The sequence below is a fragment of the Podarcis melisellensis genome (genome assembly GCF_964234715.1).
Source record: "Podarcis melisellensis genome assembly, chromosome: 11".
Lineage (NCBI taxonomy): Eukaryota > Metazoa > Chordata > Lepidosauria > Squamata > Lacertidae > Podarcis > Podarcis melisellensis.
The window spans coordinates 429,319-447,207 of NC_138543.1; the positions used below are offsets into that span (position 1 = coordinate 429,319).

General features: G+C 44.6%; 1 protein-coding gene across 3 annotated transcripts in view; it reads right to left on the reverse strand.

The window, feature by feature from the left end:
- DOCK8 (dedicator of cytokinesis 8) overlaps positions 1-17,889 on the reverse strand; it is a 143,236-nt gene that overhangs the window by 60,201 nt on the left and 65,146 nt on the right. For all 3 annotated transcript variants that reach the window (XM_081930351.1, XM_081930350.1, XM_081930352.1), the window contains 9 exons: positions 17,594-17,664; positions 9,254-9,392; positions 8,336-8,437; positions 6,131-6,226; positions 4,387-4,621; positions 3,995-4,159; positions 3,017-3,192; positions 1,722-1,817; positions 45-140 (listed from right to left, as the gene is read on the reverse strand). In XM_081930351.1, coding sequence (XP_081786477.1) covers positions 45-140; positions 1,722-1,817; positions 3,017-3,192; positions 3,995-4,159; positions 4,387-4,621; positions 6,131-6,226; positions 8,336-8,437; positions 9,254-9,392; positions 17,594-17,664 — 1,176 coding nt within the window. The remainder of the gene's footprint in view (positions 1-44; positions 141-1,721; positions 1,818-3,016; positions 3,193-3,994; positions 4,160-4,386; positions 4,622-6,130; positions 6,227-8,335; positions 8,438-9,253; positions 9,393-17,593; positions 17,665-17,889) is intronic.

The window sequence follows — 17,889 nt, forward strand, 5'->3', positions numbered from 1 at the left end:
ACTTGCCTGGTTACTGAAAACAAAGCACTGTTATAAAATCTTACCAACAATTCGAAGAAGAACCAGGCATACTTGAAGACAGATTCTCTCACGATGCCAGTGCTGACTACCATTTGAAGTGCTAACTCTTCATGGAAGTGCTACACAGTATATTAAAAACAAAACAAAAATAGGATAATCTGGTTTTCAACATTGGACATCAACACAACATAACTCAGACAGGGGCGAAGGAAGGTGTTGTGACACCCGGGGCGGGCGTCACACTACATGTGCAGTGGCGCTATGTACAACGCATGCGGCGTACGTAATGATGCCGCACATGTGCTGTATAGCGGTTCGCTGCCGCTCCAGCGTTGTACAGACGGTACCGGGATCCCTCCATCACTGCTACAGCCATGAACGGAGGCTGTGAACTGCATTGCACGCATGTGTTGTACTTAGTGGTTTGCCGCCAGCACCAGGATCCTCTGCTTGCGGCTGTAGCCACGAACGGAGGATCCTCCACATGTGGCTGCGGCGATGCAATGGCTGCTCACACCGCTGCAAGCCCCCGCGGGGTGACTTCTTGTCACCTCCACAGACATGGAACCCGGGGCGCACTGCCCCCCCCCCATTGCGGCGCCACTGCTCTCAGAGGGGGGAATCTAAAATGAGAGCCTTTTTTGATTAGTGCACACACACATGCATAGATTAAGATTATTGAAAACAGATAACAGGTAGATGAAAAAGCAGGTAGCTGCAACCCTAAGTAGCAGATTTGAAACAGAACAGCATGAAGGAAAACAGGACAGTGGTGATCCTTAACATCTCGGGTAAAATGAATTAACAATGCCAACAAAACAAAATGCATAAATATAAATATATTAAATATAAAGTTCATATATTGAAGGCCAAAATAATTTGGAGGTATTACAATTAATATTAGGTACATATTGCTGCCAGAGACCTTGTGAAGGTAAAATGCTAATGTGCAGCCAGGCTGGCCTACAAATTCAATGGAATCCAGACACCATTCTAAATCTTTAATTCCATAAAAATATATATGCACAAGGAGAACGTCACATGAAAACAATATGGGAGCCACTAGCATTATTTAAAGCAATACTGAAATCAATGTAGGCATCATTTTTTGAATAAGATATTTCAAATGTGGCTGAACATTCTCGCTGGCTGAATGCACTTGGGCATTTAGGCTTGGACACCAAAATGGGCTCATTCTTTTGATTTGCCTGGCCATACGTTGCCTCCCTTGAACACTGGGCTTCCTGCCATTCGTAGCCGCTCTCCCCGCAGCCCCCCAGGGTAACTTCAGTCCTTTTATCATTTGCCTTTCACTCTTTTTCTGCTGCACTGGAGAAAGGTGATTGAGTATATTTCCAAGAAGGGTTTTTTTAAAATAAAAAAACCACTCTGTTACAGTGTAGAGATCACTTGTTTAAGAGTAATTTTATAAACACATTGGTTTTATTTATTTTTTCAATTTCATATGCTACTATTCTGGTCCAAATGTACCCTTAAATTAATTTATCCAAAGATAGGCTTAGGTGTTCAGTTACTGATCACCTGAATCTCTGCGGAATGGTTCATCTGTCTGCCCGATACAACCCTCCTTGCAAAGGGTTCATCCTCCACACCTTCCTTTTTCTTCAACAGGAACTTCACAAAACTGGTGTGCTTGCAGACCTCATCAGTGACTGGTGTTGCATTATGTGGCAGACTACCTTTTTATTGGACGGTCGAGGGCTTCCACAGGGGCTTGACATATCACTGGTGGGCTCACTATAGCAAGACATCCGGTTAAAGCTCCGATCTGCAACCTGAATAAAAGCACCAGAAGCCATATATAAAACGAAATGAATGAATGCGTGAGCATACACAGTCTTACCAAATAAAGACATGGTGACTTTTTAATGGTGACCATAGCTGTCAACTTACAGACCTATGCAGCCTCAGCTTAAGATGGCTCCCCGGCCTGGCTTTGCACTGCAAAGTTTGCAGCAGCACGTGCAACAAAATGGCGTCCAGCATTCAAAAACCCTCTCAGCTTGCATTAACTAGCCACACACAAGGCATGCAAGCTCCACCCCCCAGTCGTTCTTAGACTCCTTATTGGGTGAGCAACGCAGCCAAGCAACACAGTTGGAGCCTCCCTCCTCCCTGGTCGGCAGGGAGGGAGGGAGGGGAGCTGCTTCCTTTGAAATTTAAGGGACATCATTTAAGGGACATTTAAGGGACATCTATATGACGCTGAAATAAGGGACTGTCCCTTCAAATAAGGGACACTTGACAGCTATGATGGTGACTGCTTGGCAACTTTGCTTACACTGGAAGAATAAACCTGGTTTAAGCCTACACAGGTGGCATATGGTATACTAGATTTCTGACAAATTGTTCTGCCAGAGAAATTAAGTGGCCAAATAAAGGAGGCAAGAGGACATGCTGACAATTTTGGAATGGAGTACTTTGTTTCATTTCTAATGTTAATACAGCAGATCCCCCCAAATAGTTGAAGTTATCTGCTTTTAATATTCAACTCTCTAACATGGGTATTTATTGCCCATTGATCCTAAACAATGCTGAAGGTACCAGAAGGGCATTAAATGAAAGTTAGTGCAGATTTTATATTTTTGCCCTATTTTATTATGAAGTTATTTGGAACTTTTGAGGTGCATTTGGGATTTTATTGCTCTTTTGTTTGTATTCTGTGATTTCCTATATTCTGCAATGCAAAGCAATGATCGTCACTGTAAAAAGCACTGGCATCCTTTGCATTACCTGCCTCAAAGCCCCAAATGAGATCAGTAAATGGCTCTAGCCATTTGGTGATCCAATAAGTGTAAACTTAAGCAATATAATGCTCGCTATAACTGTTAAACAACTGCTATAATATGCTTAGTCCATGAAGCGACTCTAGTTGCTCCAATATACTACAGCCAGACACATTTGCTACTGGGTGCAGCAACAATAAGCACCAAAAATGAAACCCATCCTGAATTTCAGCTTTCTTGCCCCTTACCTTGGAAGACATGATGTTTCTGACTTCTTCATCAGTAGAAGTCTGTGTCCCAGCAATGTCTGGATTACTGCAGCTTGTTGCCCGGCTTTGCAAGAGTCGAGAGCCCACGGAGAAAGCTGTGGTACGGCCATAAGTGTAATAACGAGATTCAGCCAGGTTAGTGCTGCCTGTTGCACCTGCCAGGAGTAAAACATTATTGTAGCCCATGTCCTTTCAGCCTTTGCTCCTAACTCAAGTGGTGATGCTCATCCATGTGCTATCAACATACCCTGATACCCTGGCTCTCTAGGCAGCCTCTTCTGTCTCCCACACATGGGAGGGGGAGGATTGGAAGGCCACTGCAGATGTACATATACTTTTATGTCATCCTTCTGTGCTTATAATCTATGTATTAGGTTCAATCCTTAAGTCATGGAAGCCTGTGGGGTATGCCATTGCCTCTTGGCGAAAGATTAGACATCCACCTGATAGTGATGATGGTGCATTAGGGACGCGGGTGGCGCTGTGGTCTAAACCACTGAGCCTCTTGGGCTTACCGATCAAAAGGTTGGCAAAATTCAAATCCACGCAACAGGGTACTCTGGGGTGAGCTGTCTGTGGACAAACACAGGCTCCCTTGGTCTGAAAGCGAGATGAGTGCCACACCCCATAGTCGCTTTTGACTGGACTTAACTGTCCAGAGGTCCTTTACCTTTACCTTTTAGTGATGATGCAATTTCAGACATTGCATCACTCAACATACATACTATGTCACATACATCTCCTTATCTGGCTTATCCTCAGTGAAGCTGTTACCTTGTGCACCCTTAATTGGAGTTAAAACCAGCTGCACTCACTGCAATTTATTTCTGAGCACATATCCACAGGATTGAGCTATAAATGAGCGAAGAGGATGTCAGGACCTTCTTACTTGCTGCCCACAACCAGAAGGTTCAGTTCATAAGCAGCTTATTTTTACTAGAAGCCCAAAAGCAATACCTAGCCTGATAGCATCTCTGTGTACTTCAGGAAGGCGGAAGACATAGTAGACATAAGATGCTAGGAGACAGTTTCTGCCATGCAGGTCCTTGCTCAAGTCTTTGCTGTTGTGGAGGCTGTTCACTATCGCAGCTGCAGATTCAAAAGCAAACTGGGAGAAGTTGGCTGGAGACAAAAAGAAAATACTTAGTTTCTGATACATCAAAGAAAAGGTATAAAAGGATCGAAGTCCACTTTATCACAGACATTCCTCAAAACACTTTCTTCTTATTTAAATCTTGCTTGATGTAGCAAATAGCATTTTTTTGTTAAACCAAAACAAAACACTGCAGAAAGTATGATGGGGTTTGGCCATCAACAGCATCATTTTGTGAAACTACAATGATAAGTACCTGTCTGGCCAGCTATAACCATGGGCTGGACAGCCAACTGGAAGAGTTTATCCAAAACCAAGTGTAAAAACAACACAAGGGGCTCCAGGCGGGAGGAGTGCAAGCAGATAATGCTGAGTTTTAGTTCATGTTCAAGAGTGGTTTCTGTGATCTTCTCATTCAGCACTCGAATGGGGAATGCAACTTGGCTTTCTAGTGCATGGCACAGGATGAAGAATTTCTCCAGGTGATTGTCCTATAAATATAAGCCAGAAAGATGTATATGATGTGGGGAATCTATTACGTAACTTAGCTTCCACTAATCCAAACAGAAAATGGAAAAAGGTAAGAAATAATAAAGGATCAATGTTTAATCATTTCTGATATTTCTCTAAAATTCAAAACTGCTTTGAAATACAGTGGTGCCCCGCAAGACGAATGCCTCGCAAGACGAAAAACCCGCTAGACGAAAGGGTTTTCTGTTTTTCGATGCGCTTCGCAAGACGAATTTCCCTATGGGCTTGCTTCACAAGACGAAAACGTCTTGCGAGTCTTGCAATTTTTTCGCTCTCCCCTTTTTTCTAAGCCACTAAGCCGCTAATAGCCTTTTAGCCGCTAAGCCGCTAAACCGCTAATAGCGCTAAGCCACTAATAGGGCTAGACAAAGAGACTCGCGGAACGGATTATTTTCGTCTTGCGAGGCACCACTGTACAAGACTAGACGCGTCATACACAAGGATTTTTTCAGGATTGTAATCTTAACTGCTTTACAGTGGTACCTCGGGTTACAGACGCTTCAGGTTACAGACACTTCAGGTTACAGACTCCGCTAACCCCAAAATAGTACCTCGGGTTAAGAATTTTGCTTCAGGATGAGAACAGAAATTATGCTCTGGCGGCATGATGGCAGCGGGAGGCCCCATTAGCTAAAGGTTAAGAACAGCTTCAGGTTAAGAACAGACCTGCAGAACGAATTAAGTTCTTAACCCGAGGTACCACTGTAGTTTAAAGTGAAAAAGCCAACAAAGCAATGAAACTAAGATTACATTTGGAGACTACTACATCATTCCTTTTATCCTGGAACAGGTTTTATTTCCCCATTTCAACTGCAAACCTATTCTAAGATACACATGAATACTTTGCTGAACTTAATGAGCACCCATATTCCATTACACACACACACACACACACACACACACCCCAAGTAGCAGAAGAACTGGTTTGCATGTGTTGGGGGTTTATGCCTAAAATGGTCTAATGGGAAAGGCTTATGAAGCACCCCTTCCGCTAATACTGGTATATGAACAGGCTCCAAGTTTACTGGAAGTTGACACGTTCTCCCTGGTTCTTTTCAGGCAATGCACATGATTTCAATTGGAAGGGCAATGCACATGATTTCAATTGGAAGTTGTGACACCATTTTCATCTCGGGGGCTTCTTTGAGAACTTTGTTTGGAACACAACAGGACTACAAACCAGTCTTGCTCAGCACCTGTGCTGCATTGTTGTTTTTAAGACTCTAAAAAAGTCTCATGGAACTACACAAATAAGCAAGTTGCATTATATTTTAAGTTGGGTTTCCTTGAATAGGAAGCTGGTGACAACTGTAACTCAGGCTTCAGGTATTCCAACAATTTTTTTTTCTAATGCCAGAATTTTTTTAAGCAAGTCCAAGATACACAAGATACAAGCTATGAACTTGAAATAGCTTCTCTGATGCTTGGGATTTCAGTTGCCAGTCTCCAGGTAAAAATTAAATCCTCACCTGTGTGTGAACTGATGATATACCTTGCACTTCAATATTAAACACTCCCTTGTGTCCTTCAACCCATTTAACTGGAGGAGATTGTGGAGGAACTTTCTGTATTGAAGATAAAACAACTTGTTGATCAAACCACACATACACACAATGTATTCAAGATGCCAATACAATTCTACTAAGTTTTTGGCCTTTTTTTGCAATTAACACTTAATGTTTACACCCAACATTAACATTTGCAATCATTCTCAGCCTATCAGGCTGCTGAGGTTATGGCACGGCATTTTATATGGCTTTACAGTATGTGATTAATTCATCTGGGTTAAGTTTTTACCAATGCTCATTGTTGAAACTGACCAAGACATTAGCTAAGAAAGTGCTCATGAGCAAGTTGCTGGAAATAATCATGATATCCTAGTCTATACATGATTACATATGATTGTGTAAGCACAAGGTGGGGGCAGATGAAGTTTTAAAACAAAATAAAGCAGTCTCTGGACTACTTCTCCCGTGTTTCATAGAAACAAGTTGCAGTGGTGGAATTGAAATCTATATCCATTACACCTTGTATTCCTAGAAAGTTCTCCCACAAACAATGTCCCAAAGGAACATAAGCTGCAACATTCCTCTGAATATTAGAGCCTCATATTTGCTTGCTAACCTAGAGGAACAAACCAAATAATTCCATAACATAATTTTTAACATGAATCTGACTGAGCTGTAGGACCAAGTCATAAGTCCCATTATGAAAATAACAAAGTACAGATACATGTCTTTTTTAAATGGCCGGCAATTAAGACCCTGTTTTGTTTCATGCTGGAGAACTAGATTATGCCTTTCCCCATATTACTTCCAGAGACTTTGCTGAGATTTAACATACATAGGGCAGGATCCACCTAATGAACCCCTTCAATGTGATTTCTATGCAAGGGATTTTCCAACCTTTCTTCCACCCTGTGTGGCTCTGGTGGTGCACATGGCAGAAGAGGATTATTCTGCCTTGCAAGCTGATAAATTCATTTTAGTGCAATGTCGAATTCCACCCCTAGTGTATACACCCCATGCATTTATATATGATACTCTATTTAAGTAAGGCAAATATTAGAATGCAGGTTGGCAACTTGTAGTGGGACGTGGGTGGTGCTTTGAGTTAAACCACTGAAACTAGGACTTGCCAATCAGAAGGTCGGCGGTTTGAATCCCTGCGACGGGGTGAGCTCAAGTTGCTCAGTCCCTGCTCCTGCCAACCTAGCAGTTCAAAAGCATGTCCAAGTGCACGGAGATAAATAGGTACCGCTCCAGCAGGAAGGTAAACAGAGTTTCCTTGCACTGCTCTGGTTTGCCAGAAGCGGCTTAGTCATGCTGGCCACATGACCTGGAAGCTGGATGCCGGCTCCCTTGGCCAATAAAGTGAGATGAGCACTGCAAGCCCAGAGTCAGCCACAACTGGACCTAATGGTTAGGGGTCCCTTTACCTTTACCTTTAGGCAACTTATGGCCTGGACTTCATTTTATGCGGCCCCTTACACCTTGTTGTTGTTGTTAGAATTTATATACTGCCCTATACCCAGAGGTCTCAGTGCGGTTCACAGAACAAAATCAAAATACAAAATCACAAAATACATAATCAAAATAAAAACAAAACAAAAACACCCCCCTAAAAAAACCCCACATTTTAAAAGGGCCTAGGAAGCTTCCTCAGTCTTCCATCTTATCAGAGTTCTTTCCTTCCTATTTGTTTCCCTCCTTATTTTCCCCAGTGTTTTCTTCTTCCTTTTAATAAGTTTCAGAACAATTGGAAGGAGTGGTATTTTATTTGATAAAAAATAAATGCCCCCCCCGGCATGCCAGAGGAGGCTGGGCCCCCTCAATATTCCGCAGCCTGGCAGGCCCCGTCAGGTTGCAGCTGCAACTAGGCCCCATCGGGCTTCCTCCCACCATGTGACATCATGCATGCGTGCCAGGCCCCCCCCCCAATATTGGGTGGAACTCGACACGCCTGCAACCCCCGTCTTTTATCCTGGATGCTTGACTTGGGGGAAAGTCAATCAATTGACTTGGACAATCTTTATTCCAGGTTAGATAATGCAGAACACTTTTGTCTCTCGGTCCACTCTTGAGGGAAAGTGGCCCAGCTCTGCATTATACTGAAAATAAAGTCGATAGTGTCTGTTTAAAAGGGGAGACTGTTTCTGTGGTTTTTCCCATTACCTCTGCTGAGTGCATGGAATAGTTGGCAGGCAGTCTATCCAAGGCAACAGGGAGGCAATAATGGCCTGTCTGGAGACGATCATTTAACAGAATTGGCAGCCACTGAAGAAATGAATGGAAAAACAGTGTTATATCATTACTTCATGTGATGCTGGATACTGATCTGGCTTAATTATATTCTTGAGTAAAATATTTAAATACCAACTGAGATTGTATTCCTTCCTATAGTGGATAATGTAAAGACTTTTACAGTCTAATTTCTGTGATAGCTACTTTGTAGACATTATCTGGATCACTGCCACCATCTTTTGTTCTGTAAAAGTGATTAGTTCTGAACCAAAAATTACAAATAGCTTTTTAAGAGTCCAACCAAACGAAGGCAGATTACTCTTCTTGGTAGGCTATACATTTATACACCAGAGCTGCAGCTGCCCCTGGACGGAGTCATTCCTAGTTCGGCTGACAGATGACATGCCACATGCCTATATGACAGGTGTGATATACATGTAAACCATGAGTTATATGTGGGATCTAAGACATGTACCCAGTCCATACACTATCATACATGCAACAGATGCAATAGACACTGGCACACGTCTGTGACCTATGCGTGTCTCATTTTCTTGTCATTTGAACTATGCTACATATGCCTTTCACATATATACAAGTGCATTGCAACTATGTTTCTAGTGCACTTTTGTTGTACACATTGCAAACATGATAGTGTGGTGGATTATATTTCACTCATGCTCCTTTGAAATCTTGCATCCATGCGTAAGAAATTCAAATAATTTTGCCTTTGGTTGAAAAAATCTTTTGCAAGTTTTGCAGGGGGAAATTGTTACAGTGGAACATTGAGCTTTGTGGAAAATGTCTATTTCCTTAAGAACTTGCCAACATGAACCAAAATTGACCTACTGAATATCCCAGGAGAGTTTCTACACAGGCTCCTTGCTTTGGCTGACAACTGATGTGGTAAAATGTGAATAACAGGTGATGTTTTTCTGTGAGTTTAGCTGGCAGCTTAATTTTCACTTCTTCATAGAAATCAGGAGATCTACATTTGAAAATATAAGAGAAAACAAATATACGTAGCAGTGTTAAAGCCAAGTAGCAGAATTCCAACTTGACAGAGGAGGTGGAGAGGAGCCTGTGAACCTGCAGCCTTCTCCTGGCTTTTTAAGCACTATGCAGCCATTGGCAACACTGTACCTTCATCAGCCACCTCTTAGGATTTCATATTTCAGCGCCACTATTTTTTTCAAAAAATCTTTGGTGGATCAGAAGAACAACTTTATTACATCAATTTCACCACTCCTTTTGCAGAAATATTTGCTGTTCAGGAAGATGGTAATTCATACACCTTGTTCACCAACACAACCAGTCCCACCAAACTACTCAATATCCATCACGAAGATGTTCCATCCAGCAATTCCCAAGTGATGGCTGTCCAGCCTCTCATGTTGGCAAAAGAGCACAGCCTTCTGGCAGTGCAATAGTTGGGCAAAACCTTCTGACTAAAGCAGCAAAAAGAAGCAGCAAGCCTTGCTCTACCCAGGTGACCCTTCCTGATAAAGAGTCTGATACTAGGAGAAAAATGAAGAGAATGCTCCCATGCTAAAAATGTTGCCTTGAAGATTCCTGCCTCTACTGATTCATAGCTTCAGGGTGAATCAGTGGTCCATCAAGACTGGTATTGCTTGTTTAATAGCACCTGGTGTCCTAGACCAGGCATGTCCAACTTCCAGCAAGGTTTGATCCACTTTCCAATATCAAAAACTGGTAGTGATCTACCACACTCTCCCATTGTCATTCCATTATATTTGGCTGAGCTTATGATAAAAATAACAACAAATGATAGTCGCTTCCATAAAACCTGAAGAGTTAGTTATAAATCAATATTTTTAACAAAATACATGCTACCTCCATCGGCTCTGCCTGCTCCACCCCCTGGCACAGCCCAAGTCCCAGCCTGCACCTCTATTTGCCAAAACAGGGTGCAGGCTAGGATCCAGTTCCTAATGGGGGGGCGTCTGCCCCTCCCCCTCCTACCAGGCAGGGCACAGCATTTTTGCAGGCATTTCCCCCCCCCCCAATGTGTGTGTGGGGGACAAGAAATTTTCCGCACCGGGTACCACCTGACCTTGGTTTGCCAAGGGGGCTTGAGATTGACTATTCCCAACTGATTATTTTCTTCCCTTTGCCATCTAATATTTAAGAGCAACTGATGCGGCCATCTTAATCACTGATTTTCTTCCATAAATTGGCCTGTTTTTCTAAAAACCCAACACAATAATAATCATTCATTCATTTTAATTTCTATACTGCCTTTCATCTGAGGATCACAGGGTAGTTTACAATATAAAAACGCAAAAATACATAACCTAGTAACTAACAAAACAATATGTTTAAAAAAGCCACAGATCGTTTAATTAGCTAAAGGCCTGAGAGTTGAGGAATGTTTTTGCCTGGTGCTTAAAGATATGTAACAAAGGCACCAGGTGAGCCTCCCTGGCTATAGATTTTTTCTCATATATGAGGCCATAGACAGGTCAGCAAACTTTTGCAGCAGTGGGCCAGTCTACTGTCCCTCAGACCTTGTGGGGGGCTGGACTATATTTTTTAATAATAAGAATAAAAAATTATTATTTATACACCGCACATCTGGCTGAGTTTCCCCAGTCACTCTGGGCTGCTCCCAATCGAGAGTTAAAAACAATACAGCATTAAATATTTAAAACTTCCCTAAACAGGGCTGCCTTCAGATGTCTTTTAAAAATCAGATAGCTGCTTATTTCCTTGACATCTGATGGGAGGGTGTTCCACAGGGTGGGCGCCACTACCGAGAAGGCCCTCTGTCTGGTTCCCTGTAACCTCACTTCTCACAATGAGGGAACCGCCAGAAGGCCCTCAGAGCTGGATCTCAGTGTCTGGGCTGAACGATGGGGGTGGAGACGCTCCTTTAGGTATACTGGGCTGAGGCTGATTAGGGCTTTAAAGGTCAGCACCAACACTTTGAATTGTGCTTGGAAACGTATGGGGAGCCAATGTAGGTCTTTCAGGACCAGTGTTATATGGTCTCGGCAGCCACTCCCAGTCACCAGTCTAGCTGTTGCATTCTCGATTAATTGCAGTTTCCGGGTCACCCCACGTAGCCCCACCCCAAAGGTAGCCCCACATAGAGTATATTGCAGTAGTTCAAGTGGGAGATAACTAGAGCACGCACCACTCTGGCAAGACAGTCCACGGGCAGGTAGGGTCTCAGCCTGCGTACCAGATGGAGCCCTGGACACAGAATTGAACTGCACCTCCATGGACAGCAGTGAGTCCAAAATGACTAACAGGCTGTGCACCTGGTTCTTCAGTGGCACAGTTACCCCATTCAGGACCTGCCCCGCCCCCGCCCCAAATAGTACTTCTATCTTGTCAGGATTCAACCTCAATCTGTTAGCCGCGATCCATCCTTTAACTGCCTCCAGGCACTCACACAGGACCAAAAATTGCCTATGTAATCAGCCAGCCGGAAGGCAATGCCGCTTATGGCTAGTAAGCACCATCTGAGCGAGTTTCAGATGAGCGAGTTTCTGCAGATGATGAATTGTATGTTTAAGAATGCAGCGGCAGAGCAGCAGCTGCTGAATCTACGCCAGGGCAAGAATTCTGTCTCTGCCTATTGTACTTCATTCAGCTTGTTAGTTCAAAAACTGGGCTGGCAGCTAGACAGTAAACCTGTGGCTGCACTGTACCAGGCAGGCTTGAGTGAATCGATTTTGGACGAGTTATCGAGAATAGGGCCTCTTGAATCCTTGGAAGAGCTTGTGCAATCGTCCTTGCAGCTGGGACTGAGAGAGCACCAGAGGAGGACTTTTTACCATATGTGGTGGGATTGTAGCAAAATTTTTTGAAAATTGGGAAATGATATATAATGAGTTGAAGAAAATGTTCCATTTAACATTTGTAAAAAAAAAACCCTGAAGCATTTTTGTTAGGGATTGTAGGAAAAGACCTGCCAAGGAAATTGAAAAATATTTTCAGCGGCAAGAGTTTTAATAGCACAAGGATGGAAGAATGAAGACTCTCCGACTAAAGAACTGTGGCAGGACAGGAATGGAGATCTGAGACTGTGTGCGTTTCATTCTCGGAAGTTGAATTATACCATTTGGGAAAGAGAATTGCTTGCCATAAAGGAAGCTCTGGGCATGTGGAGGCATCTGCTCAAAGCAGCCCAACACCCAGTAGAGGTGCACACCGACCACAAGAACTTGGAGTACTCGAGAACTAAGAGGCACCTGAATCAGAGACAGAGCCAATGGGCAGAGTTTTTTTCCCGATTCAACTTCCGGATAAGATATGTACCGGGACACCAAAATCAGAGAGCAGATGCTCTGTTCCAAAAGCCTGACTACTTGGAGGGAGAGCCAGACACCGGGTTGAAATATATGTTGAAACCAGACCAACTGCAACTGGCAGCGGCATGGGTTAGTGGACCTCGCAAAGTTTAAGAGGCAGACGGTAGCAGATGAGTTCGTACGAGATAAACTAGAAGCAATGTGAGGGAATGGGGACAGCGTTGAGGGCTTCAGTGAGAAAGACGGTTTACTGTTCAAGGGGGAGGCACTCTGTTTCGGCAGAAGAACTTCGGGCTCGAGTGCTACAAGTGCCATGATAACCCTACGGCGGGTCATTTTGGATACTACAAGGCACTGTATCAGCTCACGAGGTGATTCTGGTGGCCAAAAGTGCAAGAAGAGACAAAAGAGTGTGAGAGACCTACCAGCGGGCAAAAACGCTGAGGGAAGCACCTTCCGGATTGCTACAGCTGCTTCCCACCCCGCAAGGACCTTGGGAGACAGTCGCAATGGATTTCATCACAGATCTGCCAGAGTCAAGGAAACAGACCATGATATGGGTGGTGGTGGACTTATTCACAAAAATGGCGCAGATGTTGTGGACCACGTGTTTAAGTTGCACGGGTTGCCATTGAGGGTTATTTCAGACAGAGGTACACAATTCACTTCGCTGGTTTAGAAGATGATACAGCTGTTGGACGTGGAAGTGTGCCTGACCTCATCAAGACACCCTCAAACCAATGGAGAGTTGGAAAGAACCAATGCGACACTGCAACAGTACCTTTGTTGTTATGTTAATTATCAGCAAGAGACTGGGTGGACAAGTTGGGACTGGCAGAGTTCGCCTACAATAATGCTGTGCCATGTCAACCCAGCAAGCTCCATTTGTAGCCTACAGACAACACCCAAGAGCGTTCCCAGACCCTTGGAGTAACCTGTCGGTGCCGGCGGTGGAGCACCTCGTGGAAGAAATGCAGACCTTACACGGATTATTGAGGGAGCAGCTAGACACCACCAAGGCAGTGTACAAGAGGAGTGTAGACGAGCATAGACGGTCAGGGCCTGAGATCAAGGTGGGAGATCAAGTATGGTTGTACACCAAGGACTTGCCTCAGAAAGGGAGGTGCAAGAAGTTAGGACCATGAAGGGTAGGGCTGTTTGAGGTAGTGGAACAAATTAAACCTGTATCGTTCCAGCTCAAACTACCAAATTCTATAAAAATATTCCATAGGGCTCTCCTATCACACCAGCCCATCAATATCAGAAACCTAGACAACCTCCTCCACCACAGGTAATGGTGGAGGGAGAGGAGATATATGAGATAGAAGCAATATTGGATTCTCAGCTCTGCAGGAGGAAGCTGCAATACTTAGTTGCCTGGAAAGGTTATGGGCCTGAGGATAATTATTGGCAGAAGGCAGAGGATGTGCATGCCCCATATAATTGTAGAGAGAGTTCCACCACTGTTTCCTGCACAAGCCCAAACAAAGAGGGTGGAAGGAGGAGGTTACTAGTAGCAAGGAAGCAGACTAGGTTACAAGTAGCAAGGAATCTACAGAGGAAGAGGAATTGGCTGCACCTGAGTCTCCACCTCCAGAGGAGGAGGAATTAGCTGCATCTGAGACACCAAGAAGTAGGAGGCAATTAGAGCAGAGGCGGGCAAGGACGTGGCATATATCTGGGAGGGGTCAGAAACCAGTCGAGTCAACTGACTCCAATGGCGAAGGATGAGTTGTGGAAGCTTGGACTGCTGTAAGCCTGTTATTGAGAAATAAACCTCAGCTACTTAAACTGCCAGAGTCTTGTGTGGGAGAAGCGCTAAATCTGACATTGCCCAAGATTGGTAGATTTGAGACTGGGCAATAGTTGGCCATATTGGCTGGGTGCAAATTTTTTTTTAAGAAGCGTTTTAATGACTGCCTCTTTCAGCGGGTCTGGGAAGGCTCCCTCCCAGAGGGAAGCATTCACCACCCCGCAGTACCCATTGCCCAGCCCTTCCCGGCTCGCTTTTATTAGCCAGGATGGGCAAAGATCAAGGAGACAGGTGGTCGGTTTTACTTATCTAAGCAGCCTGTCCCCTTCTTCGTAGGTAACAGATTGGAATTGATCCCATGTAACATGACTAGACAGGACTCCAGCACTCTCCCACCCTGGCCCTGCTCTCACAGTGGAGTCTACCTCCTTCTGAATCTGAGTGACTTTATCTGCGAAAGCATTGCAGGAGATCTTGGGGTCTGTACCAGGCTCCGGCGACAAAGGTGGTTCCGCTAAATTGTGAACCACCTGATAGAGTTTCCTGTTGTTGTTTTCTGCAGATGAAACAGAGGTGGTGAAGAAGGTCCTCTTCGCCATCGCCATTGCCACTTGGTAGGCTCCAGATTGAGCTCTAGGCTGTGTCTGGTCTGATTCAAAATGAGTTATTCGCCACCAGCACTCTAGCTGTCTCAGCGATTGTTTCATTGCGCTCGGCTCAGGGGAAAACCATGGGGCTGTCCAGGCTCCATGCAATCGGAGAGGGTGCTTCGGAACCAGACAGTCAATAGCCTTGGTTAACTCCGCATTCCAGAGGACAACCAGGGAATCAGCTGAGAGGCCATCAACATGGGATAATACATGCCCTACCACTCCCTGGAATCCAACTGGATCCATTAAGTGGCAGGGGCGGACCATCCAAATCGGTCCCACCTCCCTGCAGAGGGGATGAGTCGCAGAGAAGTCCAATTGCACCAGGAAGTGAGTGACCTGAACATGGCACTTCTTTTGTTTCGCTTTTACTTAGTGTCAGATCACCCAAAACTGTAGAAGTGAACACCAGGTCTAAGGCAAGTACACGGCTATGAGTTGGGCCAAACTTATTCAGGGACAGCCCCATGGAGGCCATGCTTTCCACGAAGTCCCGAGTGGCCCCTTGTAAGTTTGTGTCAGCATGGATGTTAAAATCCCCCAGGACAACCAATCTAGGTGTCTTCAGGTACACATCCGCCATGACCTGAAGCAGCTCGGGCAGGGAATCCTTGGTGCAGCAGGGAGGTTGGTACACGAAAAGGAATCCTGTACTGCCCCTATTGCCCAACTTCCAGAACATGCACTCAGAAAACTGGGTCTTCCCAATAGGATGTCCAGTGTAAACTAGTGACTTCCTAAAAATCACTGCAAAAAAATCCCACCCTGCCCACATGACCTGGGTAAGAGAAACCTGGTGTACAAGCAGCGGCAAGGACAGGCCCATCTGCTTCATCCAACCAAGTCTCTCTCACACATGTCAGGTCAAATCCTCCATTCACAATCAGGTCGTGGATGGCAGTGACTCACTGATATGGCATTGCAGAGCAACACTTTCAGGTCATGTGGGTTTCCCTTGCTGATTCCAGTATCCTTCCGGTCAGGATCAGACCTGGAGGCAGGGATAGTCTTCAAAAAACAACTAAACCTGCCTCTTCAGTAATGATACGGTCTGGTCCTGGCGTAATGGCTCCTCTTGCACGTGATCACTGAGATCGGGTGTCCCAATACATCCCCCCGTGGCACCTGCCCCAGCTATTCTGTTGGCTGAGGCCCATGCCCAGGCAGCCCTGAGCTTTTCGCCTTAAAAAGCAAAATACAAACTATACAATAACTTAACAAAATAGTGAAAGTAAAAACAAAGCAAGAACCAATTATGCTAAAATTAAACTACTCCCCACCCCGACTAAACATTTGTCCCTCCCCAAACAAAAAGAAAATAATAAAATAAAATAATATTTTTAAAAACCCACCACTTGAGGTGCAGCAGATTAAGAACACTTTTTTAAATTTTAGAAACATTTTTGCCACTTGCTGCAGAGAGCTGCTCAGGGTATCAGTGAGTGTAGGCCCCGCCCCCTAGGCCCGATGGAATTGGCTGGAGGAGGGAGCGGTCTTCCCAAACACTCACAGGAGCAGCAGCAGTGCTCTGGAGCCATCTCTGGAGCCTCTTAAGCTGTGGCAGTGAACAAATTTCACCTGCCCACAAAGAGGCCTGAAGGTGCTTTGCTTTACCTGCTCCAGTTGTCGTCCCAATAGCTGCAGTTGGGCTTCTCCAGCCAGCCAGGTGCCAGCCAGGTCAGGAGGCTGAGTTGGCCAGCGAAGAGAGAAGCAACAGCCCCGGCGGAGGAGCCGTGGATGGAGGTAGGGCAACTGGGGCATCACTGGAGCTTTTACTCACCACCTGCTGCTGCTGCTGCTTCCACTTCCTGAGAGGAATCGCAGAGAAGACAGAGCCACCCGCCAACGCACAAGCAGCAGCAGCAGCTGGCAGCCAGTGTCACCCCCCCCTTCACAGCGTTGCCCGGCGTGGGACAAGATTGCTCCGTCCCTGAGGAGTAAAACGCCGCCATGTGAGGGAGAGGGAAAGTACGTGCATGCTGGCAATCCACATGGCAATTCCCGGACCATTCGCGGGCCGGATCTAGAAGGCAATTGGGCCCAACTAAAGAATCATGGCAAGGAAAATTGATGGACTATGCAGAACTGGCAAAATTGACATATAAGCTACGGGACAAGGATAACTGTGACTTTAAGGATGAATGGCAACCTTTCACAAAGTATCTGAAGATGTAACAAAGTGAATTGGACTCCTTGGCAGGTTTTGAATAAACACCCACAATTTTTTTTACTAATAATAATCAGCTAAAAAGTTTGAGTAACATGCAGAAAATAGCAATATTAGAGAAACCAAAGACTGGAACTGAGGGAAGTCGAGAGGTGGGGTGGGGGTGGGGTTCTGGGCGGGGAGGGAGGAAAAATGGGGGAAAATAAGGATATGTTTTTGGATAATATGTCTTGTTATAACTTTGAATAAAAAATAAATAAATAGAAGGCAATTGGGCCTGATCTGGCCTGCGGGCCTTAGTTTGCCGACCCATGCCACAGATGGTAATGGTAACCTTACTTGTTATGATATGTAACAGGTGTGCAAACTTCTGCAACAAATTCTGGACCTGAGGATTTCCCAAAAATGACCTACATGACAAAACATAATACATTAAACAACATTAATTAAAAAGTGACCAAGACATAAAGATATGGTTATAACATAATGCATCAGTATTAGGCATTCATTTGAAGACAGGGTCAGGTTTGGATCAGGCAACAGGTCATGTAAATGCTAATTTAAAATATAAAAACTAAAGGTGACTTGTTAACAAAAATGGCTTTAATTGGTAGTACATGAACATTTTAAAAATA